The 27,527-nt window shown below is 35.8% G+C and overlaps 1 protein-coding gene across 4 annotated transcripts in view; it reads left to right on the top strand.

The window, feature by feature from the left end:
• Positions 1–27,527, top strand: part of ROCK1 (Rho associated coiled-coil containing protein kinase 1) — an 83,515-nt gene that overhangs the window by 27,716 nt on the left and 28,272 nt on the right. For 3 of the 4 annotated variants that reach the window (XR_004982376.1, XM_036405556.1, XM_036405549.1), the window contains exons 2-17: positions 4,080–4,161; positions 7,883–7,983; positions 8,798–8,935; positions 10,148–10,323; positions 13,112–13,196; positions 14,808–14,952; positions 15,235–15,373; positions 15,788–15,879; positions 16,061–16,220; positions 18,619–18,685; positions 22,117–22,205; positions 23,758–23,806; positions 24,392–24,527; positions 24,896–24,987; positions 25,103–25,349; positions 26,964–27,070. Coding sequence is in view for 3 of the 4 variants with exons in the window: in XM_036405556.1 (XP_036261449.1) it covers positions 4,080–4,161; positions 7,883–7,983; positions 8,798–8,935; positions 10,148–10,323; positions 13,112–13,196; positions 14,808–14,952; positions 15,235–15,373; positions 15,788–15,879; positions 16,061–16,220; positions 18,619–18,685; positions 22,117–22,205; positions 23,758–23,806; positions 24,392–24,527; positions 24,896–24,987; positions 25,103–25,349; positions 26,964–27,070 (1,905 nt within the window). In the remaining variant the exon portion in view is untranslated. Of the gene's footprint in view, positions 1–4,079; positions 4,162–7,882; positions 7,984–8,797; positions 8,936–10,147; positions 10,324–13,111; positions 13,197–14,807; positions 14,953–15,234; positions 15,374–15,787; positions 15,880–16,060; positions 16,221–18,618; positions 18,686–22,116; positions 22,206–23,757; positions 23,807–24,391; positions 24,528–24,895; positions 24,988–25,102; positions 25,350–26,963; positions 27,071–27,527 lie in introns of those variants that run through there. The other variant, XM_036405561.2, reaches the window with a different exon arrangement.

Genomic DNA, 27,527 nt, shown 5'->3' with positions numbered 1-27,527 from the left:
TGGTTTTATTCCATATAACTATACCTTTTAAACTTTTAATTATGGTGTATTAATGAACAAAATTCAACCAACAGAGTATGTTGAGTTGTTGGTTTCATAAGGAAGAACTCTGCATGTTGTAATGACTCCCTAGTGTGCCCTCTTTAAAATTTAAGGATGAAATGAGGTCTTTTAAACAGATAATGAAACTATTGAATGAATGTGATATAGAAATCAGATCATGAAACTGACTGAAGAACATTAGAAAAGAAGTTTCTTCCCTGTTCTTTTTTAATCACCTCTGAAATACTATTACCATGTAAGTGGAGGTATAAATCAATTTATCTTAGTAATCTAATTTAACTGTTACAGGGAAAATGTCTGTGTAGGCCTGAAAGCTTAACAGGAAAATTGCTCTGTAATGACAAAATAAGGTAGAACTTAGTGTTAGCTGAAAATACCTCTAAGCCACAATGTATGTTTCCAAGAAGTATGGAATGTGCTGTATTTAAAGATATATACATGGCACCCATCCAAGTGGAGGAAAAATCCATCATAAAATTGAGGTTGTCTTGTTCAATACAGTGCATGGTTGCCTGTTATAATGACATCTTGTCATCCTTTAAGAGGAGAAGAGTATGGCTGCTCTAGGTCTTGATGGAAAGATGATGTCCCTTCCTTTCTGTGTTGGCAAAAAAGTCAGAAGACATATTGAAGGACTGACCAAGATGGAATGAAGAAAGCTGAGAGATGAGCTATCTCAACAAGCCACTGGCAATAATGATCATGTCTCATTTGGACTTAACCCTTTCTCTGCAAGGCATTATTTCTACAACTCCATAGTATGTTCCCATCTCTCTGACCCGCTCCACTTTGAACCGCACTCACTCTGAGCTTGTGTACTCCTCCCTCTTTGTCCACTAGTGATACCATTTAAAAATAGCTGTGCTTCTGTGCTTCCCTTTGTGCTGGGACAGCTTGTAGTGTTTGCAAGTTCTTCCGCTTTAGCTAATGTAAGTAAAGCTGTTTCATGTTTTATGTTGTACACGTGGTATCCCAAGTATTTTACTTTCATTGATTATGATTCCATAAAATTGCTTTAAGCTTAGTCTTGCATTTGCAGTCTGACACTAAAATAATACTAAGGCCTTTTTTTTTCTTCAGAAACTAACTTCAGTTGAAGAAAACAATTATTTTGAGAGTTAAGGATTTGCAAGTCTCTTAATTGTAGAATATCACCCATCCTTACCTTTTTTAATGGAAGTTTTGAACTGGGTTAGTTTATTCTCTGGATACTGTAGTGAAGGGAAGCTGATTCTTGAAGAGCCTTTTAAATAAGCAATTCTTGGCATGTAGCTTCCTTAGATATTGTTTGCATGATCTTGAAATATGATTTGAAATTAATGGAAGATCAAGAGCTTAAATCTGTATTTCAGAGTTGTTTAGTTAAGTATTTCAATTGATAGAGTTGATATCTAAGAACTGGAAGGTGAAGAACAGAACAGGAAACATTGTATATGGTGAATTCTGAATTAAACAGTATTGAAATTTGCTTTTGCATGTTAAAAGTGAATTTGTATACTTTTTCCCATCTTTAAATTAAAACTTTAAAAAAGAACACAACAAAATACCTAACATGTCTTAGACACCAATGAAACCATGACCTTTTATGTACTTTATGATTCTTTAGTCATGGACTTATATTTTAGTATTTTGAAAGAAAAAGTATGATACAAAAGTAAGATTGATGTTATGAGTTTAAACATATTGTCATTTTTTGTATGTTTTTGCATTTGGTGTTTAACATCTCCCTTCCTATAAAGAAGAAGACTGAATTTTGCCTTTTGAAGCAAGCCCTGAATTGAAACAGACAATTGCACAACCCCAGAGCCAACCAGGATTTGAGAATTTTGTGCTTCTGCTTGGCATGGGTCAGTTTTGTGTTAGCTGTGGACCTGGACAGATCAATTGACTCTACACATTGGAAGGCTTCACAGCAGATTGAACACCAGATTTTGATAGTTCATTGCCATCTCTAATTTGCTTTCAAAAATCACTGGATGGGACCCAGCAGCCTCCTAGCTGGTGTTTTCCTACTGCTTCACACAGCATGGAGATAAATGCACAGAAGCTGCTGGTGGACTTTGTACTGCTGTGCAAGCAGTTATCATGGTTCACCCTTAAATTTATTCAACAGAACCAGAGAATTTAATTTTTTTCCTGGATTTCCTGGATATTTACCATGTGTCTTTGGAAAAGGTGTCTTTTAGTAGTTTGCAAAGTATTTCTCACCAAATTAGTTATCCTACCTTCATAGCTTTATTTCTGCATCTGTCTTGAGTCCAAATTTTTGTTGGCTTCTTACTCTATTATTTCTACTACTGACTGGTTTAATGTTGTTTCCTTGCTGTTTGCTTTCTTTTTTCATCATCAGTGTCAGTCCAAAAAGATGATCCTTTAGTGCACAAGATGCAAAATCTGACTTTATTTTAGAGAAGTAACTTACTGTGATGCTTTTCTTGATTTGTATTATTTTCAGTTTAGCATTTCTTAGTTCAAATGAGCTATTGCAGGCAGAGGTAGCTTAAAAACGGAATATTTTTATGAAATTGACAATTTTAATAATATCCAGCCTTTAAAGTGATTCTGATTATCCTTGCAGGTACCCGTTTTCAAATTCTAGCATGATTTTACTGCTTATTCTTATTATATCTGAAGTAAATAATTTCTATCTCACATACTTTAAAACTGAGGACTGCGAGCCAAGAAACAATTTTGATTTTGATAGCACTTGGGATTTTTTATAGTTAAAAGTCAATTGTGAAGACTGAGGTGAAAAATAGGTTTGAATTTGAAGTGAAAGATCAAAGACTAATATTTCAGTCTAAATAAAATGTGTTCTCTACTATATATTCCTGGAAAATAAGCTTTCAGAAAGCTTATGCTTTAGCTTTTGTTCAGGCATAGTTACTTGATACACATAGCAAAGACTGATGGATCGGTTTTCAATCCTGAAAAAAGGATAGGAAAATCCTTTTAAAAGCTGAAAGCAATCAAATTAGGTCTAGTGAGATCTGAACAGATCAGATCAAAGATATGTCTGGTCTAATATCTCACTCCAAGCAGGTTAAAAATAGGTAACATAAACACCTAGCTATGAATGGACAAGTAAATAGCAGTACATCTCTTGCATGCTTTGGTAGCATCCATCAATTTGTATTTTAAGACCTTTGTCTCTGTTTTTGCAGTTGTCACTTACGCTTACCTGAGGGAGAGAGGACTCCCTAATGCGCTTTGATTCTTTGTTACAGAATTCCTAGAATACTTGATCATTTTCAAGTCAAAGCCATATCTGTGGTTTTCAGCCAAAAACTGGGTTTAGTCTTTCTCCAAGAAGATGCTACCCACTGAGGAGTCATTTATACCTATTGACAAACTTAGACTTAAACTGTAACTCACAAAGTTCACAGCACTTAACGACACCTTAAAACTCTCTCCTTCTTTGTTGTATTTTTCTACTGGGTTTTCTGATGGTGTTTGGTTTGCTTTTGTTTATAGGGATGTATGCTGTGGTAGTAGTGCCAGATGGGCTTGTGGCTGTTTGTTTCTAGATTTAAGTAGGAGTGTATAAAGCCAACATCTTGTTCATGAGAATTCACACTGAATTCAATGGATAAAATGCAGGGGTTTGGTTCTGTGAATTACATTACTATCTTTTTCCTATTTGCCAGTTGCCATTTCATGTTCAAGTGCCTACTGTGTGATGCATTGTGACTTTTTAATATTACTGAACTTCATTAGAACTGCTATTCTTTTTGTATTTGGAAAAAGTAATTATTTTCATGTAAGTATGGAGCTAATTAAGGTAATAATACATAGAAGCACATGGAATTAAATTTTGATGAGTCCCATGGAAGTGAAGGAGTAACAGCTGTTTCACATAACTGCTAACAGTCATTAAATAAATGTGAATGATTTCATTTGCATGGAAGATTGATAGGGACAACTGTTTTTTTAACTTGGCTCTTTAGTTAGCAGCATGTGTAATTATTTTTTCAAATACTTAATTTTGCTTGTTGTTTTGTTTGGTTTTTTTTCAGGATGGATTAGATGCTTTGGTGTATGACTTGGATTTTCCTGCCTTAAGAAAAAACAAGAACATTGATAACTTCTTAAACAGGTGTAAGTATTTAATGTTTAATTTACTAAATAATAGAAGTCTTTAATAGCAAAAAGAAAACACCTGTTCTAGCTATTTGAAAGGCAGCTAGGGGTTTGGAGTGCATTGAGTTTTTGGGTGCAAGAGTCCTATTTATTGGGTGCAAGAGTGTTATTTATTTATTTCCCACTGAGAAGTGACAGCTGCCTATGCAAATCTCATCCCCAGCAATTGAATGTCCAATCTGTTGCCCCTGTAAATGGTCTTGTCTGAAGTGGCACAAAGCCTTTTAAGAGAAAGGCCTCTTGTCTTTGTTAGGGCAACTCCCTGGATTCCCGTAACTTGTTTTCTACTTCTATGTACTAGGATATCATAAGCAATTAACAGTAAAGTGGGATAGGGATGTGTACAATGCCATGGAATCATATTAAATATTTGTTCACTAATAGAATTGGAGCATTATTTTGTAAGCTTTTGGGTTTTTTACTATAAAAGGTCTCTTTTCATGAAAATCTTATACTGTGTAGCTGATGCATTTACTTGTGTATGCAGCTGATGTGTCTGCAAAATTCCCTTCATTGAGTTTGTATTTTTCCACGGCAAGATTTCCTGCACATTATACTCTATAAGAACATTTTAAAATAGTAAAGATGACTTTTAAATAGAAATAATAATTCCATAATTTTCATAATTAAAAAGTCAAGACACAAACAATGAAAACCCCAGAAAAGGCATTTATGAATCAAAACTTTTCTGAAGGCTGCCAAACTGGCAAATTCTGAATATCGTGGCAGAAATGTTTGCTGATTGAAGACTTGTTTCTGCCTGTAGACTAAATGGGCAAAACTTGAAATTAAGCTAATACTGTTAAATTTTTGCAGACTTAAGCAATTCCATTCAATTCTATAATAAATGTTTTTTGTGATAAATATAAAGTAATTTGACTAAAATAATTTTTGTCTTTGCTTTGAAATTTATGTGGAGTGTTTTTTTTTTTGGAGTGGTGTTTTCAAATGGTTTATTGGGTGCAACTGTAACCTGTGATAGTGAATTTGTGGTGATTATTTTACATTAATCTCCATTTGTGTGAATATTTGAGTCCACTAGATCTGTTTGATGGCTCATTTGCACGTAAGCTGGTTACTGAAAGCCTAAGCTCGAATGTTCTGTTTAACTTTTCACAGTTCAAACTGTATTGATACCATATGCTGAGTTACATGCTTATTTTGTATACTCAGTTATTTACTGAGAAGGTGTGGTGAAACTCTTGGAGAAAAGAGAAGTTGTATCAGGCAAAGGAAATATTCATTGCAACAGATAATTTGAATGTAATTTTTATGAGTAGTGAAATCATTAGTGTGTCTCAAAAAGCTTCACTTTGGCAATAGGGGCTGAGTGAAAGAAAACTTTTACATTTACAACCTGATAATGAATATCTTTTAGGTATAAATCATATACTGTGTAAGATGTGACCTGAAGTAATCTGAAGGTGGAGAACAGAACACATTAGTTCCCTTCAAACTGCCTTTGAAACATTAACTTGCAGTGTTTGCTGAAATATGAAAGCAAGCTGTGGATGTGTGAGTAGTGGCCTTAGAGAGAACTGTGAAGTCTTAGTTTGCCTTGAATTTCTATTAAAAAACCAGACATTTTCATGTTTAGTTTATTTTATTTAGTAGGAGACTGTTTAAAATATCTTTTTGCAGTATCAGCTGCCTGGGTTGCAGCACTATTGCAGGAATTTAAAATAAATTTCTAGATGGTAAATAAAATGGGAGTTTGCTTCCTTTATTTTGTAGACTGATTGCCCTATGAACTACTCCTTATCCTTTGTTTACTTCTCCCTAATTTACATTGTATATTTGTGGAGCCTCCAAAATCTGCCTCTACCAGCTGAGATTGTGAGGATGATTTTTGCAAATGTAGAACCTTATTGTTTCTCTACCATTTAGAATTAAAGGAATGAAGAAATGAGTATTGCAGGTATCTGAGAGCTCTGCTTTTCAGTGGTGACTCAGTTTATTTCAAGGCAGCGTCTGAGCCTATACCCAAAGTTCAGGGCAAGTTGGGAGAGGGTGATTTTGCCATGGGAGCCACCCCAGCTGTTCATACAGCACAAACTGGGCAGGTCCTCCACTGGTCCTGGGAGATAAGGAACTGCCTATTGAAGTCTATTGCAGCCTGATAAACCTTGTTTAACAGATCTAGAATATGGAGGTCGAATTTCCAACACTGTTGTTACTATAACATGGTCTCTGAAAATAACTGAGTGTTAGTATGCATCTCAAGCAGTAAATTTCAATTTGCAACTGATCAGAAGCTTGGCTTACATTATTTTAAAATCCTTAGCTGAGGTTGCTCTTCAGATGTATTTTCCTTAATTCTGCTTTGTCCAAAGGGCAATGCTTGTGATTGAATACCATTTAAAGGATTTATATTGTGCTTAGGCTTTTTTGTTCAGAAGAGGTGAACCTCCTGTTGTGAGATTACTAGGGAGGAAGTTAGCAATAGCTAGAAAATTGCTGTCATGAAAATTGCTGCATTTTAGTTCTGTGCAATCTTGCTCCTCCTCTTCTGTAAGCCAGTTGTTACCAGGGCAAATAAGGCAACACATTATTTGTTGGAACTACTGAATATTTTATTCCTATGTGGAAGAATTTGTCAGAATTTAAAATTTTGCTATCATTTACTGGAATAAGCCTGTGTTATGCTGCATTGTAAATGGTTGCTTTACATTAGATAATAATGCTGCAGAGTATTTATTCAAACAGAACTATGTTTGTTCCTCTTGAGGTAATAAAATCTTACTGAATATTTATTTTAGATAGGCAGCTTTTGTTTTAGATTGTGGCCTGTGTAGGTAGAAATCTAATGATAATTTTCTGTCAATTGTTTTCTTAGTTTTTAGTGTATGAACTTAAAATATCTTATTTCTCTTCCTTTCTCTTCCCCTGTCCTTACTTCTCTCTAAATTTTGCTTTTAGGCCTAGAATAGTATTTTTGAAAATAAAATACCATTGCATTATTTTTTTATTAGAAGCATATCTGTTTTAGTAGAACTTCCTGGCTTTTAGAAATACTAAAGCATGAAGCTTTTCTACGTAGTCTCATGCCAGTGTTGACCCACATGGATTAAAATAGACTGTTTTAATCTTTTACCAAATTTGGAATTAGAATTAGAATATCTGCCCACTGGGAGTTTGTAAATTATTCTAGTTTATAGAATGACAGGTTTATATAAATAATTGCAGTGATTCCCACTGCATGTTTTAAATTAAAATCTACTTTTTTGAGTATTAGGAATCATGAAAGTGCAGAAAAGCATAACTTTTTTTCAAAAAATATTTTTTCAAGTGTCTTGTAGTGTATTTTCTTATGCACTTTCCCAGCTGTGTTGCATATTTATTCAGAAATAATATTTTTATACTGATCAGCTTGCAAGCAGGATCATGCTGGATATGAAATTCTTGCACAATTTTTTTTTTTTTTGGTAATTATTTTAAACAAAATTTCTAAATAAAGATATCCTGTAATAGGATTGTACGGCAGAGTCATTGCATTAGGTTATATCAGGTTTTGGTAGCTGGTTGTGAGAATAAGGTCATGCATTCTTGCAGAGAATTTTTCAATGGCAATGCAGGTTGTTTGAGCAGCAGCTCTTCTAAAAACTATGAAAAATTGAAGTTAGACAAATGGTTTTAATTAAGTTGACTATATATGAAATGTGAATTTTGTTCCATGTAGATAAAGACACAGTAAATAAAATGAGAGATCTGCGCATGAAAGCTGAAGATTATGAAGTGGTGAAGGTGATCGGTAGAGGGGCATTTGGGGAGGTTCAGTTGGTAAGTTGAGTTTCTATTTGTACATTTGAATGTATTCTGTAGTATTTGCTCATGCATCTGTTTCTCAGTGTAGCAGTTCAGAAGATACAGTCTTAAATATTAAAGCCTTTGGCTCAGTGAAATTTTATTCCTTTACAATTTATGGAGATGTTTTTGAAAATGCCCTATTTCAGTCGTGTCCAATTGCACAAGTACTTGTTTTGCATTGTAGTCTTCTCTCTTAAAATGGAATGTGTATTACTTATAATCAAGAAAATTAGCCTTTACCACTGTTTACATGGACACTTGAAGAAGTCTTAAGGGCTAGAAGAGTTTCTGCCAGTTCAGGGACTACACCAGATTTTTGTGGACATAGTTCTCACAGATGAGAGATGTGTGTTGTTTGTGATAGGTTAGCAGCCAGGCTTGTTAATCCTGCTTTATTTAATCGAGTGCTGGTGGGAGAAACTGGAGATACAGCAGCAAGTATACACATCTGCTAATGAACTCTGGAAAATGCATATAGTTTTAACTTTATGATATTTAACATCACTAACTGCCAATAGTTGTCCTTTTAAAGGCACATACATGCAGATTATGTGACTCCTATGCTTATGGACTTCAGTGTTGAAAAGTTCTAGCAAGTATTTTAAAAGTGATGCATTGTCAGATATAATTATTTTGTGTATGTACAGTATAGAATCCTTTATAGTAATGTGAAGGGTCTCATAAATGTGTTAAATAGTAAAGCAGGAAAAGTAACATTTTCAGTGATGTTCTTCATGTGTTAATATGGCAAACTAATATGTTCTGTGTGTCACATATGTCTTCATAGGTAAGGCATAAATCCTCAAGGAGAGTGTATGCTATGAAACTTCTGAGCAAATTTGAGATGATAAAAAGATCTGATTCTGCATTCTTCTGGGAAGAAAGGGATATTATGGCTTTTGCTAATAGTCCCTGGGTTGTTCAGGTAAAGTGATACTACTTTTAAAATGTTGTCATTATAGAATAGTTTGGTTGCAACACTGCATGACCTGGAATTACACGTTTTGAAGTCTCTTTTTTGTTTTTTTGGTCTGCTAGGGTGTACATGACTAAGATGATAGCAATTTTGTATAGCAATGCTATATACAAAAGAGCAGATATAATACTTGCTTCAAACTGTATTTTGTCACATTTACATGATAGACTATTCTCTTTATTATTAAAACTCTTTGCCAGATATATTTTGGTGCATCTGCTCTGTAGTAGTTATTTGGATCATCCAGCATACCAGTAAGCATACCAGAAAGAGGTACTTAAGACAGAGCTTCTGTAAATTCTAATTTCTGTGTGTATCTTTGCAAATTATGCCTGCTCTGGTTATTTTTTCCCCATTTCAGTGTTCTCACTGACAGTTTCTTGGGAGGCGCTGCTGCCTTTGAAGTTCTAAGGAACATGCCTGAACCAATCATTGAGCATTGTGTGTGCACATGTCATCTTGTTAATTTAAACTGTTCTTACCCTTAAGCATATAAATTCTTCTGTGAGGCTGGAATGACACAAACTCATTCAAGATTTACCCAAGTCAAATGGGTAAATGGCTTTACTATCTGTCTGGGTGTGATTGTGCAGAATAAAACTTAGGAATTTCATCCAGTTTTAAGTAAAGAAAAATCTGTTTGCACTACTCATGTTGAACAGAGGGCTGGAAACTTTAAAGGAAATATTTTTATTGTTTAAAGTTTAGGCTCGTTTCTATATAATAAATAAATGTTGACAATAGAAAAATAAACATTTACTGATAATACAAATAGAATAGGGCAGATGTTTGCAACAGAGTAATTTTATCTTTGTATATGGGTCCACTAACATCCCAGTAAGAAAGAAAAAACATTTGTCTAAATGTAATGAGCTTTCTTTGAAATGATCTCAAAATTCATTGTAGCAAATTCACTAATCATAATTTGTAACCAGAACTCTACTTTTTCCAGGGTAGTATAAGGGGATGGAGGATCTGGCTCTAGAGGTTAACTTTTTTTTAGGAGGTTTGCTGAATGATGCAGAGTTCCTGCAGTTATTGTAGCAATTCTGTTACTTTGGAAATCAGCCTGCACAGATATGCCCTTGATTTGCCAACAAGCAAAATATTAAAGATAATTGGAACATAACTGGCTTATTTTTTGGTTTTGCTTTTTTGCAGTTATTTTACGCATTCCAAGATGACCGTTACCTTTACATGGTGATGGAATACATGCCTGGTGGGGACCTTGTGAATTTAATGAGCAACTACGATGTTCCAGAGAAATGGGCAAGATTTTATACTGCTGAAGTTGTACTTGCATTAGATGCAATTCACTCAATGGGTTTTATACACAGGTGAGAAAGAAAAAGATATTACATAGGGTTGTTTATTTCCTGATGCTGCCAGAATTACTTCAGTTCAGGCAGTTTTAAAATTCAAGATACTACTTCTTTATTGTTATTTCATAATTATTCCATCTTAGAAATTGAAAAGTTCTTGCCATCAGAAACTGTAAGTTTGAGGTGATATAGTCAAAGTAAAGGTTTTCAGCAGGCTGATGTTCCTCAGTTTGTGGAGCAATAAAATTGTCCCACTTTACTAGGAGGTAGCTAGAATAAAAATGGTGTGAGCATGTTGGCCTCAAAATGGTTCTTTTCTTTTGATTAGAAAAAGCTGTTTAGGGAATTTGATCACAGTAGTATCCACTGTTAGGAATTAATTCTCTGCTAGGCATTTGAAGCCTCAGTGACCCATTAAACAAGAATCTGTGAACAATGTGAGGAAAATCTCCCAGCCATATGTTTTCTTGTGAGGGGCAAGATGGAAAATTGAGATGCAGAGCAAAGAGCAAAGGGACTTGGATTAGTTTCATGTTATGTACTTGCCCTAAAGTGAAATGTAGTCTTTTCCTGGATAGGTTGAGAAGTTTTCTTTTTGATATTTGAACTTGTATCTATTTCTAGCTTTTAATTATACTAACTGGGAGCAGAAGAATAAAGTTTTCAACAGAAAATACAGGAAGAATTTGAGTAGTGTGTAGTAAACACTATAGTATATACATTTTCAGTTTGTAATTTGTTCACAAGATCAGTGTTAACACATAAGCTTTTGCAAAAAAGGCTGACACAAAGCAAAATAAACTACTAATCCATTGCTTGAGTAGGATCTAGAGCATCATTAATTATGTAGCTATGCTGCATCTAATGGGTAAATTATCTGGCTGAATGAACCATTTGTACATGTGTATTGCAAGCTTTAGAAAGCAGGCATTAGAAGATGCCAGCAGCATAGAGAGATTTTTTTGACTAAAATTTAGATTATTTTGACACCAGGAGGGTTTTTTTTTAAATTTGTTTTCCCCTGTAGTTAATCTGTTCAACTCTAATGAATGAAAAGGAACTTAAGAAAATATGGGCCTGCTGCTAATGGGTCAGGGGCTGAGTGACAAAGGACATGGGGATGGCTGAGGCTGCTGCCTTTGCCCAGCCTTCATTGATAAGGTCTTCTTTCAGGCCCCTTGGGTCCTGTGCCCAGTGGCAGAGCTTGGGAGAGGAAAGCATTGCTCTGGCAGAGGAAGAGCAAACTGAGTCCCAGTTGTGCAAACTGGATATACACATGTCCAGGGCACATGGTGGGACATGCCATGGGTGGTGAGGGAGCTGCCAAGTAGCCTTATGATGCTGTTCTCTTTCACCTTGGAAGGTGAGTGGGAATTAGGAGATTCTAGATGACTGGAAGGAAACAAATGGCACACTTGTCTCACCCCAAGAAGGGCTGGGAGGAGGCAATCAGAGCAGCTGAAGGCTAGCCAGCCTAAGAGCAGTTGGATTAAATTGTCAGGAAACAGTTTCTGAGCATGTGGATGGAGAGGTGATGGTGAGCAGCCTACATGGATTTATGAAGGGTAATACATGACTTCCAAAGCAATTACCTTCTGTGTTGAGATGATGGGCTTCACTGATGAGGCAGAGTATGTTTGTCTTGACTTCAGCCAGGTTGTAGATGTAGCTGGGTTAGAAAGGTGCAGTTTGAACAGGCAGAACTGTCTAGATACTCCTTGAGTAGATTGTGCTGTCCAGCAGCAGTCAGCTACCAGCAGTTCCCCAGAGGTTTGGTGCCAGGATCAGCACTGTCTCTGTTCACAAGATGAACAGTGTTCAGGCAGGGCAGAAAGCATTAGTCACCAGCTGCCCAGCAGGAGTTTATAAAAAAGTGGACCAGACTTGAAAAGTTGCATGATGGAAAGATGAAAGGCAATGGATGACACAAGTTGCAGCAGGGGAATATCTAGCTATTCATTAAGAGTTGTTTTTTCTACTATGAGGGAGGTCAAACAGTATAAGAGAAAGGTTATAGATTCTTCATCCTCAGAAAAAGAAAACTTGCCTGGATTTGACCCTGAGTAATGTAATGTAACTTTGAAGTCTAATCTGACTTTGCAGCTATACTTTGATCAGGCAGCTAAGTGAGAGTCTTACAAAAATCCCTTCCAACCAAAATTACTCTGTGAATGTACTGGTGCATTTGCACTACATTTCATCTGACATTGGCCAGAGTTCTCCTTTGAGATCTCTGAAATATACTTTCTCCTGAAATTTGTGTTATGTCATCTTGGTAATTGTTTCTTACTGCTGTTCTGCTTCAGTATGTTCAATAACATCAACATTCTGCACTTTACCAGTTACTTGATGAAAATTCTATAGTGGAAGTACTTGGGGAGTGCTATAAGTTAATATTCCTCTTCAGTCATGGGAAAATATTTGAATAATAGAATTTTGAAAATGACATTCAGTTGTTCCCTTGAAATAGAAGTGGTACAGAAAAGAAGCTATGTTTTCAGTGCCTGTTTGACATAATCAGTGAATGTTTTTTAGGAACTTGAACTTCAAGATTAGTGTCCAGATCTATTAAATTTTGTGATTTAAGTGTTCGAATTTTAAAAAATATTGTTGTTCCGCAGTCTCTGTTGGTTGTGATACTTAGAGAAAGCAAAAAAAAAAAAGTGGAGGCAGTAGTGGTGCTTTAATGTTACCGTTTTCCCATAAAATGTTGCATCTGAAAAGCAGTTGACTTCCATTGTTTTCATAAGTTAAATCTAAGAAATTGAATGTTTACTTTTTAAAATATGTATTTTTCTTTCAGAGATGTGAAGCCTGATAATATGCTGCTAGATAAAGCTGGTCATTTAAAATTAGCAGATTTTGGTACTTGTATGAAGATGAACAAGGTAAACATATGTTTCTAATTTGACTTTTCTGTTTGTGAAAGGAAAACATACTTAAAAGTGAAAAGATACTGAAAAGTTTAAGCTAGATGAGAAATTCCTTTATTGTTCTTCATGGCCTAGTGAAAGGAACTAGGTGATCTTTAAGGTCCCTTCCAACCCAAATCATTCTATGATTCTGTGATTCATGCATCTTATTTCTGAGAACGTAAAGTGCAGAAATGATTCTTCAAGTACAGTTTTTTAGAGAAGAGTTTTTCTGAAGTTTTTTTCTTTTCAGAAGGCAAGCCTTTGATTGTCTCTAGATGCTCAGGGTTTTCTTCAAGTATTTTGGTATGAAAAGTTAATGCAAAGAAATGAGATGATTTTTGCATAGTGTGCCAGAAATGAAAGAATCAAAAGTGACATGCCAGTTGCTTAATGCCAGTTTTATGTATTAGCCATTGCTGACATAGCATGAGGACAAATCTGAGGGAAACAGGGGTTGTAGAATTATTTATTTTTAAAAATGTATTCTGAGGTCATTTAAAAAAGAAATAAAATCCGGCAACTGTTGTTCCCTACACAAAACTGCCTGGTTTGTGTCAGCCTGCACATAGATTTGAGGAGAAAACATGTTTGGAAATCTGAAGTATGTGGTAGGTAGTAGAGTTGGTGTAATATCTACAATATATTTTCATCATATTCCAGGAGATTTGAATAAGTTACTGTACTTAGCTGCTGAATAAAAGGCACCAATGAAAACCAAGTGTAGGCTATGTGTAAAAATCCTAGTAGTCTTGAGCCTAGTCTTGGTTCCTCTAGTCTTTTGAAAGCAAGGGGTTATTCTCTAGAAGAAAAACTGCTCAGCATAGAAGCTTAATTTAGGATTTGCTGTATATGCAGCACTAAACTAATATTTCTTTTATTTGCTTAGTTATGTATTTTTATGTGAGTTTTTCCACTGATCCATTTCTAGGAATGGCATGGGATTATTTCAGAAGTGCCTGAATGGCACTGGAAAAGGGTGTGTGGTTACGCCTTCAGCATTCTGGATGTCAGCTCCAGTGTGACTGATCTCAGTTCTGTGAGCACTTTCTCGGGGGTGTGAGGAACATCAAACATTCTTGTCATCTGTTACCTGTTTTGAAGTCTCTCTACATAGATTTCCAAAGCCTTATCTACCTTTAGTCTTCCTACCATACAGCATCTTGGGTCAGAGGCCAAAAACTTGCAGTTCAGCTGTTCCTGTTATCAAAATCCCTGATGTTGACCCATTTGTGCTATCAGAGGAGTTTTCACTGTTTACAGTACATCCTGTCAGCAAATGACAAATTTATACTGGCATGAGTGGCTGTGTAGTGTGTGCAAGGCCTAGATGCAATTCTGATTACTTCTTGGATTCTAACTGAGGTTTTTAAAGCAACTTCCATTGTGTTTGACAGATCTAGTGCTTTGTTCTAGCTTAGCAGCTTAGACTTCAAAAATAAATTAAAAAAAAAATTTAAAAAAGAATGTTTGTTGACAGAATTTTATGTGGATCTGTTCATGTTGTTTAGTCTGCATAAACTCATGGAACTTACTGGGAATTTTGGAACTTATATTTGGGCCTGGCTGTTTTCCTCTGTTTTGTAGGAAGGAATGGTACGATGTGACACGGCTGTGGGAACACCAGACTACATCTCTCCTGAAGTATTGAAGTCCCAGGGAGGGGATGGTTACTATGGGCGGGAATGTGACTGGTGGTCAGTTGGAGTCTTCTTGTATGAAATGCTTGTAGGTGAGTAATAGGATCATCAGAATCGACTGCCTTACTTAACTAGACTCCCATGTTAAAATCACTCTTGTTTTTAACATTACAGCTCTTCTGGCATGAGCTGTGGTTTACAGATCCTGGCATTTACAGAATATATTTTAGAAAAATTCTGGCAGAGTTCTCAAACATTTGTCCTCGCCTCTTTTTCACTTGGTTGCATACAGTGTTGTATATGTAATTCAGATATTGCAAATCAAGTCTACAATAATTTTGATCTGCTTTTTAATGTTTGTTCTGCTTTTTCAGGTGATACACCTTTTTATGCAGATTCTTTGGTTGGAACGTACAGTAAGATTATGAACCATAAGAACTCCCTTACTTTCCCTGATGACAGTGACATTTCTAAAGAGGCAAAAAACCTCATTTGTGCCTTTTTAACTGATAGGTAAGGTTTATGTTATAAAAATAAGCCTTCATTAAGAGTATTTCTTGTCATGTCAATAAAAAAAAAAAGTATTTGTTTTGTGTGCATTTTTAAACTGCTCAGGAGAAGTGAAATTTTTAGAGCCTGGGCATGAGTGCAGTGTAACAGCTTGGCAATTGCCTGAGCTGTCGATGATGGTGGAAACAGAAACAGCAGAGCTTCTTATAGACAATAGTTTAAACCAGGCTGTGTCTGAAATGTAGCTGCTCTGCTCATATAGAGATCTTCTTATGAAAACATTTGAGTTATATGTACATTTTACCGTAGCTTGAGAGGTATTTTATTGTCTCTGTTGTTAGGTTGTGCTTTAAGTGAGTCTTTCCTTCAGAATAATTTATGGAATCTCGTGTGTTTAACCAAAACACTCTTCAACAGGGAAGTGAGGCTAGGACGAAATGGTGTAGAAGAAATTAAACGGCACCTTTTCTTCAAAAATGATCAGTGGGCTTGGGAAACACTCAGAGACAGTAAGTATAGTGCTTTTCTCAGAAATTATGGTCTGGCTTACCGATGTATCATGTTGGCCGAAGGACTGGTGTATTTTGTTTAAAGGAGTTTAAAGTTTTATTTACTCTGTACAAAGCAAAATGTTCTTAGTGACTTGAGTGATATACTGATTATTATCATACTATTTTGAATTTTTTCTAGCTGTAGCACCAGTTGTGCCTGACTTAAGTAGTGACATTGACACTAGTAATTTTGATGATCTGGAAGAAGACAAAGGAGAGGAAGAAACATTTCCCATACCAAAAGCATTTGTGGGCAACCAGCTTCCTTTTGTAGGATTTACGTACTACAGCAACCGTCGGTATGTGTGCAGAAAGCAAATTAATGCTGTATTCTTTGTTGGCACTGTTTCTGACTCTTACTAACCAATATCTAGGTTTAAATCTATTCAGATACTTACTAATCATTCAGAATACTAAAAATTGCACTCTTTTAATACTTTAACAATGATAAAGTACTGCTAGACATCATTACCTTAAAATATTCCATTGTGTTGTTGAGTGTCCTATTCTGCATTGAGAAGATGCTGCAGAAGTGATGCTGCAGAAGCTAGGCAAGAAAATCCACTGTTGCCACTACCAGGCAGAGCTGCCTGCAGAGCACTGAATTGTGTGTAGAGTCATGAATCAAGGTTTGAAAGTCCATTTGTTTTACTGCATATTACTGTCCCTGAGCTGAATATGAAGTTTCCATACTTTCCATCAGTGTTTTAGTGTGTGGTAAATTAAACCCTGGCCTACTAGAAATATTTCCTACTTGCCTGCTTTCTGCATCATAATTTTTCTTTTTAAGTACACGTCCACTGACAGAGTGAGATCTTGATGCTGTACGGCTTTCACTATTGCTTAAAAGACTTCTAAATTACATCAGTTAAACTGTATTAATTAATGCTTTCAACAGTCATTATTATTGTAGGCCCTATGGATAGCTACATCTACATTCAAAAATCTCAATAACTTTTTAATACTTGGAAAGCTGCTTTTAATTGTGGTGTCAGTCAGGCTTAAAATGGGCTAAAACTTCTAGTCAAAGTGTCAGAGAGAGACTGTTAGCTTTAATAGCGTTTCTGGATAGGAAAATCTTGACGGAAATAAATCTGGTTTTCGTCCTTGTGTAGAAGAGGAAACACTTTTCCAAGCCTGAGGTGAAATTCTTTCCATCTCTGCAGAGAGTTGGATTTGTTGTTACTTTTTGCCATGGTAAGGTGTAGAAGGACTTGTAGGCTTTCCATACACTATTGGGTGAGTTCAGCAGTTCAAGAGTTTCACCTGTTGTTCTCACTTTAGTCTGTAACTTTGAAAAGTTTCCATTTTTGCCTTGCAGGAATATTTTGGAATATATTGTCAAGAAGTAGCGTATTAGGAGCATGTTAATAACAGAATTTCTTCCTTCCCTTTTGGGGGACAGTATCAGGAATTTGGAGAGCTAAGTGGCTGTGTTCTTGCTGTCATTGAAGAGTTCTGCTGCTCTCTGCTACTATCGTGACTTTGTAGGCTTACCAGAACTGTGATACTGGCCTAGAACTGAATTTAGTCCTGTAATATTCTGCTGGTGTGATTGTCTTGAAAAATCTGACATGACTATTCATGCTTGCTAAACCTGTAATCCTAACTTTTGTTTTCTTTTTGTACTGGAAATAGTTCAAGCATTAAAACAAAAATAAATCTGTATCTGGACATGTTAACACAGATTCTGGAATACCAGTTGAGAACACTTTGTAGCCCTATCTGGCTTGTGAGTTCTCTTCTAGATCTGATGGAGCTGGTGCTGTGCCTGTCTGAGTATCACATTCTTACTGTTCAACAACCCTCGTGTGTAAAATGGGGTGGCTTCTAGTACTCCAAACAGCAAGCTTGTTTCCATAGGAAACTGTTTCATTTCCACTTTGTCATTTGATTGTCTGAAAGCCAGATTGAGGTTTAATTTCACCGTGGTTTGGAGATGCCTTTGATTTTACTCTCCTTCATCTTTTGGAGAGGTTTTTTGTATCTGGAAATATCCACGTGATACAAAAAGGCCTTGTCCATCTTTCTCAGTTCATGTGTTGGAGTGTTATTTCTCACGTAATCTGGTGCACTTAATAGATGCTTTACGTCTCTTTAGATCAGTTAGCAGGCCAAGAATATCACATCAAATACCAAAGGAATTTGAAAACAGTAATTTGTATTTATTTACCTAACTCTGCAGATTCATCGCAACTAGAAATTTATGGTATTTTTGGAAAACATTTACATAAAATAAGAACACTGGCTTCAGGGCAAACTTTTTGTGTGTAGAACTCTTAGTAACTTTGTTGAAAGTTACACAATCTCTGCAGACTTTGCTTCATTACTGCTACTTGCTGCATAAGTGCCTGAGTAAATATTTATGGGATAGAAGCCAATGAGAGTGTTGTAACTAAGGAAAGCAAAGATTTTTTTAAATGGTTATTAAAAAAAAGAAAAGTGGTTGTATTGTATTTGGCAGAAATCCTTTTTTTCTGGAGGCCTTCTCTTGCAGCTTTGTACTTTAACCTTTCAATAAATTGAATTTTTCAATTAAATGTGCTAAAATCTGATTATGTTGCTATTTGATTATCCACATTTTGGAGCAAAAAATCTAGGAGTTATATTTTAGGATGTCTCTGTTATCTTAATCTTTTTATAATAATCTTACTTTTAAACAACTCTTGAAATATAACTTTAAAAATGTTTTTGCAGGTATTTAGGTGTCCCTGCAGAAAATTCCAATGACAACAGAACAGGCTCCAGTGTGGACAAAAGTGTGGTATGTCTTCATCTTTATTGTATCCTAATAAAGAGTCTGCTGCATATATAAATATATACTGCATATATGCCATAAACTGTTTGAGTTAGAAATGTCTCAAATTATCTTAGTATTTGGGATCAATGAAATCAATGCATGAGTTTTAGCTCTTTAGTATGGCCTCCCTAATAAAGTTCATGGAAAAGCAGAATTTCACTTCTTAATATAACATTGGTTTTCTTGAATTGAATAAAATAGCCAAAACTTTTTGTGGAAAAGGATTCACAGTTTTTATCTTTAGAAATATCAAAGTACTTGTGCAGTATTTCTAGAGTGCCTCATTGATCCTGGGTCGCTTTGTGGCAGCCATGGAGTCTGGACTTCCAGTGAACTCAGTGGAAGGTGGAAGACCCTGTACCAAGCATGGGCATTCTGCTCTTTCACAAGCCTTCCCCACAAGCTGTTGGGAGTTGGGGCACTGATGATCTGCATTTCTAGAGCAGTTCACCTAGCAAGAAATGCTCAGGAATGCTTTCAGTTACATATTCCCAAACATCTCAGCAGCCAGGTTTCCGGGAAGATATGCTAAGGTGTTTGAGACTTGGTTGAGTGCTTGGATTCTATGTAAGTTCTGATATAAATCAAACTGTTCCCTGAAAATGGTTTGATATGTTACAAATTACATTATTTCCAGAAGAAAACATGGTCAAAAATTGATAATTAACTTTAAAATAAATCTTGGCTTTGACTATAATTTACTGTGTTAGTATTTTGTTCTGTTTTCTGTTGAGAGTAGAAAAGATACTGATCTGTGTTCCCTTTTCTCTTAAACTAGCAATGAAAAGGTTTAATGACACATGGCACTACCCAGAGAAAATTTGTACAGGGCAGGGGAACTGGTTATGTCCTTTACTGGGCAAGTGAATTTAATCAGTGAAATATCTTGATTTTTTTATGTATATTGATGTGCTTGATATACTTTCTTTTCTTTATAAGTGTTTGACTGTTGATACAGTAAAATTTTAAAACAAAGCCAGACTTTCCAGTATTTGAAAGTACTTAAAACTGTGTGCTGGCTTTTGGCTGACTTTGAAGAGAGTTACTGAGTGGACTTGGCATACTTATTGGAATACTACTCAGTGTGTAGTTGAAGAATCCTCAACAGTCCTGTCCATGTTGTCAGACATATTCAAATGTATTGTGACTTTAGCAGTTTTGGGAGGTGAAGGTCTGGAAGAATTTGAGTGTTATAGGAAGGTTTGAATCGATTTTAAGTCTTTATTACAAGGTATGTTTCCCCCACAGTTCTTTCTCAGCTGTTTTTCTTTCATTACATACTGCAGTGAAAACGGTAATGTTGCCACATGGTTAGCAAATTAATTAGTTCTGGAAATATAACACAAGATGCTACCTGGTCTCTCTGAATTTTGATGTCTGTGTTTTGAATGTCTTTGGAGAAAGACATGAGTGTCACAAATTTCCAAGAAATTAATTGTTTTGCAAGTGTGTAAAACTTAACAGAATTAGGCCATGGTGTTGTACAAAAATAGAATTCTATATCCTTTTACTGAATATCAAACCTCTTTGAAGATCTCATTGCTTACTTTGGTTTAGTGCTGCCATAACCACCTGTAAACAGTTTAGATTTTAAGAAAAAGGAGATTAAGAGATTCTTTTGCACCGAATCTTAGGTTTTCTTCATTGCTCAGGGTACAGAACCAGACTCACTATGCTGAAGTGAGTAAGAAAAAAGAAAAAAAATTACAGTTCTGGAGCGATTTTTCTTTACTTCTCTGTTGCCAACAGGCTTTTCTTCAGTCCTTTTCCTCCCCTGCTTCCTACTCAAAATGGAAACCAAGAGCAAACTAAAGCTTAAAGGCGTGCTTTTATACTGAGTTAACTATAACTCAGGATTTTCTTGAGGTATTCTTTAGTCTATTGATAGCAGATTGTGCAGAGCTTTGCCCGGAAGCCTGTTGTCTCTACTGATATAATTAGACTGCTCAGCGAGCTCAGATGGGTCCCCTGGGGTCCAGCCTGATGTGAGAACATGCAGAGACACAGAGGCACAGGAGGATGCGATAGCAGCCCGAGCGAGTCGGAGGCAGTACAGAAATGCCTCAGTTGCCAGATGTCTTTGTAGACCTGTTTCTCATCTATCCCATTTAGTTCCTCTGTGCACCCTGTCTGGAAGGGCTATAACATGAGTAAAAGGAAATGGAAGAGCAATCACGTGGAACCTTTGTTATCCTCTGTTTTGGGGCATTTGCTGTGGTCCTTTCTTATTATAGTGAGAGTCTTTAAATAGTCTTGCTTCTTGCTTTATTTCTCAGTGGTTCATACCAAGGAGATAAATGTGTTGTGTACTGGTCATTCCTTTGTCCTCAAAGTCTAGATTTAGAAGTCATCCCTTGTTTTTAACTACAAGCATTGTCTGATCCACATAGTGTTATGGTCTGTGTCACACCAGTAATTTGTTTTCCAGAGCTGCTCTGTTAAGTGTTGAAATGTCTAATTTTTGGAAGATTTTTCAGATTTTGGAGTTAAAACGGGAAACAACAAAGCAAAGTATCAGAAGCACTTGAAAATGTTGCTTTGAAGAGAGTCTAGGTTAGGAATCTAGTGCTTCTCTATGCAGTTCCAAGAGCATTGAAGGAAATGTGTAAAAATTAAATAGGCTGAAATATTTACAATATCAGTGGAAAGGTTTATAATGAATCAACCAACAAGAGGTTGACTTGATGAGCTCCTTCATCGTGTTAAATGAGGATTTTGATGTTGGAATGGGATTATTGTGCCTAGATATTCAATAGAAGGTGGTAGATATTTTGAGACTACATGAAAGGAATGAATTTCTGAGTTTATCCTGCTGGCAAACAGTACATGCTATACACTAATGTGCCATATTAACACCTGAAGTTTGTTACTATCTTTCAAACCTTGGTACAGTTCAAGCTGTAAAAATGACCTCTGACTAAAGAGATGGTGAGAGCACTTTCTCCCATTGCCAGTAACTGACTGGCCTGGTTCTGCTTCCTGAACTTGTTGGGAGCTTGACTTGGAGATGCATTGCAAAATACACATGGTGGTTCATACTAGAAGAAATTTTGAGACTTACTAAAGTGCTTTCTTACATTTTTGCAGTAATATCTTTAGCCAGGTACTGAAGATCTGTAAAACAAGGAGGATTTGATTTAGCTTAGCCCTGTGAACTTTGAAGATACCTAAAATTCCATGTGCATACAAATGAAAAAAGCTGTCTTACTTTTTGTAATTAAATTGTGAGGGGGCAGGGAGAAAGGGACATGTATCACATTTTAATAAAGTAAAATGTCTTATTTTGGTAGAAGAAACTAAGCTGTGATACAATGTAAGCAGAACTGAATATTATGAAATACTTTTTAAAAATTTCTAAATTTAATGCATGTTCTTTCACAAATATATATTTAAAGCTGGAAAATATGCAGAAGATGATCTATGAGTTAGAAGAACAGCTACATAATGAAATGCAGTTGAAAGATGAAATGGAGCAAAAGTGCAGGTGAGTCTTTGAACTTCAATTATTTACATAATTTAAGTATATCTAACACTTCAGTTCTGTGGTACTGCTTTGGGGATTACCAGGATAACACTAAGAATAGTGTTGTAGTTCTCCAAGGGAGTTCCAGGCACACATCTAAGTCATTCTAAAATTTTCTTGAGTATGGTATAGAGAAATTTTTTTTTTCTTTGACAACCATGTAACACATGTTCTTTCTGAGCACTGTATTCAGATGTTTTATTGGACTAAGGTACGTGCTCACCGTGCTGTTTTTTTTTTAAATGTGAAGTTCGGTATATATGGCACATACTGGATTATTAATATTAATTAGGTGTTTTCTAAATACAGGGTACTTGTTGGAAAACCACTTTTTTTTTTTCTATGGCTGACATATAGGAACAACAATTTGCTTTCTGAAGTTTTGTTTCTACCATGCTGAAATAGCAGCTATGTGAGGATTGGCATTTTTCTTGCAGTCACATGAAAAAACAGTTGAGATTCCCCCTTTCTGATAATCAGACATTTTTACTGAGAGTCATGCAAACTAAATTCCCCTTCAGTTAACTTCTCCTTTTGAAATCTTTTCCTGAAGAATTAAATAATCCCAGGAGGCAACATTAGGTATATGATGCAGGAAGAATTTAGACTTGTGAATTAGAACCATAGTGTGTAGCTGTACAAGCTCCTTAGGTGTAAACTGGTAACTGAAATGGTCTAGTGGGAATTTAGGCTATGTGACTCTGTTGCTTACTTAAACACAAGCTCACTGTTGGCACGTTCTGATTGCTCTCCACAAGCAGAACATACATTCTTGAAGGATATTCAGTAGCTGTCTTCTTGCAGTACTACTGAAGCTGTCAGAGCACAACTGTGTCTTCTGGTTTGTCATTCCATTCACTGCAGAGGTAGTAGATAGGAAATATCCCTAACTATTGTAACTGCCTCTTCTTTTACCTGCCAGGCAGCCTTGTCTGGGTCCTCTTTGTTGGTTCTTTGAAGAGGGATGGCTGCCTGCAGGAATGCAATGGATATGTGTCAATGCTATTGACAGTTAAATGATGTTTTACTGTGCGTTTCACCACACTTTCTGTAGTTCAGTCTTCTAATACATTGATTCAACAGAGAGACTTTCAAATATTTCAAATAATATTATTCATGTACCTTTATCTGTAGTAGGGAGCTGTCTGCTGTGGAATTAATGAGCTGTTTTAGATATTTGAAGGTCATAACTAGAGGAAGTTTTAGCAGTTTACCAGGGTATTCTAATCTTCAGGATAGCCTGTTGTGTACATACACTGTTTTTTGCAGATTAAGGGATAAAATGTGGCACCTAAAGTTTCACATATTTAATCTGTAACAAAGCTGATAAATACTTAGTGATATATTTTAAAAATTATTTGCAATGGTCGATTGTCTTCCTCAGATTTAAATGTTCATTACAAAATAGCATTAGTCAAAATATTAGCATTCACTTTAGTAATGGTCATGAATCAGTTCACTAGAAAAACAGTATGTATAATTTATCTGTTAAATGGTCTTATTTTATTTTTAGATCTTCAAACATAAAGCTAGACAAGATAATGAAAGAACTGGATGAAGAGGTAATATTTTTCTCCCCTGAAGATGCCTTAATTGGGTAAAGGGTGGAGTTAGGAATAGTACTTTCATGATTCTAAGATATTTTTACTGTAACTAAAAAAAAATTGTTCTGTGTTCAAGTTTGAGACCTAACGATCATGTTTCAATTCATAACATTGGGAGATTTCCTTACATTTTTATTTGTAGTCATTTACAAAAACTTTTCTTTCTGTTAGTCCTGCTGATTTATATTTATTTTGATAAATATTTTACTTAGTCTTGCTTGTTGCAAGTTTTCTGGATTTTATCAAAGTCAATTACTACAAAAATGAAGATGATTTTCTATTGAGTCCTTCTCTTGTCTCTTAATAATTTTAGTAGTTACTTTAGATATAATTGTACTAACAACAGTTTTTTTCGTAATTGTATAAATTTGTCATGTAGAAGTTAAAAAAGCTGTCTTTTCTGAAAACCTTTCCAAGGAAGCCAGAAATTCATTCATTTGAAACAATCAGTTTCCATGTGTAATTAGTTGCAGAGATCGTGCAACTGGTTTAGCAATCATTCCTTAAAATGTAAGTATAAAATACCAATTCTTTGAATTTTAGGGAAATCAAAGGAAGAACTTGGAAACAGCAGTGTCTCAGATTGAGAAAGAAAAGATGGTATTACAACATAAGATAAATGAATACCAAAGAAAATTTGAACAAGAGAATGAAAAAAGACGTAATGTGGAAAATGAAGGTATGCAGTATTGTCCAAACGTTGACACAGGCTGTATATGATGTGTTTTGGGGAATAATTTAGTGTCATAGTGTCCTAAGTGCTGTGCAGCTTTAAGGTTTGAAAAGGGATCTTTTCAAATAATGAACATGGATTTTGAGTTAATTTTTTTTGTTCTTATTTTCAAATTCTGTACTCTGCAGCACTGTGCTGTGTTGTTGGTCTGCAAGCACAAAATTTGACATAGAAATATATGTAAGAAGCAAAAAGTCAACAAAAGACCTATCAATGCAAAACAATATTTTGGAGCATGTTTGTGTAAAAAAACAAGAATAAAACCCTAAGTTTTTTTTATAGTATGCTGTATTAATGGTGCAATTTCTCTTTAGTGTCCACACTAAAAGATCAGATGGAAGACTTGAAAAAAATCAGCCAGCATTCACAAATTTCAAATGAGAAGATAACACAGTTACAAAAACAAGTATGTTGTTTGTGCTCCTTGTCTTAATTATTTCTTAGATTTAAGCATTCAAATGTAGCAAAACTGGCTCCATAATCTTTATATTTGAGAATCTTTGTCTGGTTTATTTTAACAGCTAGAAGAAGCAAATGATTTGCTGAGGACAGAATCTGACACAGCTGCAAGACTGAGAAAGGGCAACACAGAAATGAGCAAGTCATTAAGTCAGGTAGAATCACTGAATAGAGAACTGCAGGAAAGGTGCAGAGTTCTGGAAAGCACAAAACTGCAAGTGGAGAAAGATTATTACCAACTACAAGCAGCTCTGGAGTCAGAACGAAGAGACAGAAGTCATGGATCTGAAATGATTGGAGAACTACAGGGTAATTATTCTGAATTTATACCTTAACAAAAAAAGCTGTGATAACCCTACTTAAGTGAAGTAGAGTTTGGTAACGGGAGGAAAGCCAACCTGCAAACAAAGTGTGACTAAACAATTTCTGAAGATTGGATCTGCCTTCCTGATCATATTGAGCAGCTCTTGGGAGAGAGAGAGAATATCAAGATCAAAGAGTGTCAAACACTGATCATGAGTCTGGGGCTGCACTGACTAAAAGTCTGAGTCCAGTGGTGCAAAAATAGGAAGAGTTGATACAGTGCAACACTGTCTTACTGCCTTGTGCAGTAACCAAGTTGATATATTCTGGACTTGCTCTTCTTTCATGTGTGGAGAAGGCTTTTTTTTTTTGTTAAATTGCATCTTTTATGATGATTCTACATTACTTTTACAAGCACGGTTAAGAGCACAATAAGGGATGCAGTTGCTGAATCCTTTTTTTCAGGATGCTTGAAACTTTCTACTATTTCTATTGATTCTTCCAAACTAGAAACTATTCAGATGCATTAGTTCATGGCTGTGGCTGTGCTAATGGACCCTGACTCTTAACTTGCCATTTTGAACCATCTGTCTGCAGTATTCAGTTTCCATGAGGTCCTTTTGATGAGGACTCTCCCTACTAAAAGGGAGTGTATAAGACAGAGACTTTTTACCAGGGTCTGTAGTGACAGAACAAGGGGCAATGGTTTTAAATTGAAGGAGAGTAGATTTACATTAGATATGGGAAGAAACTTTTTATAAAAAGGATGATGAGACCCTGGGACAGGTTGCCCAGAGAAACTGTTGGTGCCTTGTCCCTGGAAGTGTTTCAGAGTAGGTTGGATGGAACTTTGAGCAACAGGGTCTAGTGAGAGATGTCCCTGCATGTGACAGGGACACAGATGATTTTCAGAGCTCCCTTCAAAACCACATGATTCTACTTAGTATTTCATATAAACTCTTACGCTACACAAGATGCTTTGGGTTTGAGGAATAGTTCCTTTTCCCATAAGTCATAGCACTTAAAGTCATAGGATGTTTTTGGTTAGAAAAGACCTCTAAAATAATCATGGAGCGCAACTGTTAACCCAGAACTACCAAATCCACCACTAAACCTAAGTGCCACATTTACACATCTTTTGAACACTTTCAGGGGTGGTGATTTCACACCTTCCATGGGAGCCTGTTTCAGTGCCTGACTTCCCCGTTGTCTGAGTCACACTTAGGTGAATGTTGTGTTAATACCCAAAAATCTGTTTGAAACTGACTTTCTGTGTAATGTGCCTTATCTACCCATTAATGAAGTTAGCATCACTTATAGGTGCTTGTTCCGTAGCCTAGGAGAACTTGGGTTTATGAAAGAAATTCTGAATATTAGATAATGGAAGTGATGGAAGGCAGAAACCATTTTTGCATGATTAGTTTTTGTGAATTGTTACTGATTATATGCATAAAGAGTGTCTGAAAAGGTCAGTTTGCTCTACAATGTATGGCCTTTGCATGCCTGAGCAATATGAAGTATTTGAAATATTTTGTGGGCCCAGAAATCAATAGAAGTTGCAAAGACAATTGATCTAAGTAACTTAACAAATATTGAGTGATATTTAATTTTTTGTGGCAGTTCGGATTACAGCTTTACAAGAAGAAGTAAAAAACATTAAAAACAATCTTGAAAAAGTGGAAGCAGAAAGGAAACAAGCACAGGATATGCTTAATCATTCAGAAAAGGTATGGTGAAATCATGCTGAGGCTGATGCTCTTTGTCAGCTTTTGACTATATTTTCAAATGTTATTGTTGTTTCCAAGTCTTCAGGTAGTTCTTACTTGTAGCATTGTGCATGAAAATTGTGTTTGTCATTCATTATCACTGATTCAAGGATCCAATTCTACTGCCAGTAGCAAGGAATTTTTTTCTGCCTGCCTAACTATGACTGCAAAGACTTGCTTCTGAAAATCTATAAACTTCTTAAAAATCTGTTTTTGTTTGTTTGTTTTTTTTTTTTTTGAGTGGGGGTGGGGGGTGTTTCTCTTTTTAATCTTTACGGGATTTTAATTTGACTGGATTGGAGCCAGGCAGGGCTTTTTAATCAACTCTGGTGCGGAATTTTTTTCTGTCCTTCCGTCCTTCCTTCTAAATGTTCCTCTAACATCTCTGATCCCTTCCATATGATGGAAACAGTAAGAG

The sequence above is a fragment of the Molothrus ater genome, chromosome 1 (assembly GCF_012460135.2).
Source record: "Molothrus ater isolate BHLD 08-10-18 breed brown headed cowbird chromosome 1, BPBGC_Mater_1.1, whole genome shotgun sequence".
Classification (NCBI taxonomy): domain Eukaryota; kingdom Metazoa; phylum Chordata; class Aves; order Passeriformes; family Icteridae; genus Molothrus; species Molothrus ater.
This window is presented reverse-complemented; position numbering and strand designations above follow the sequence as displayed.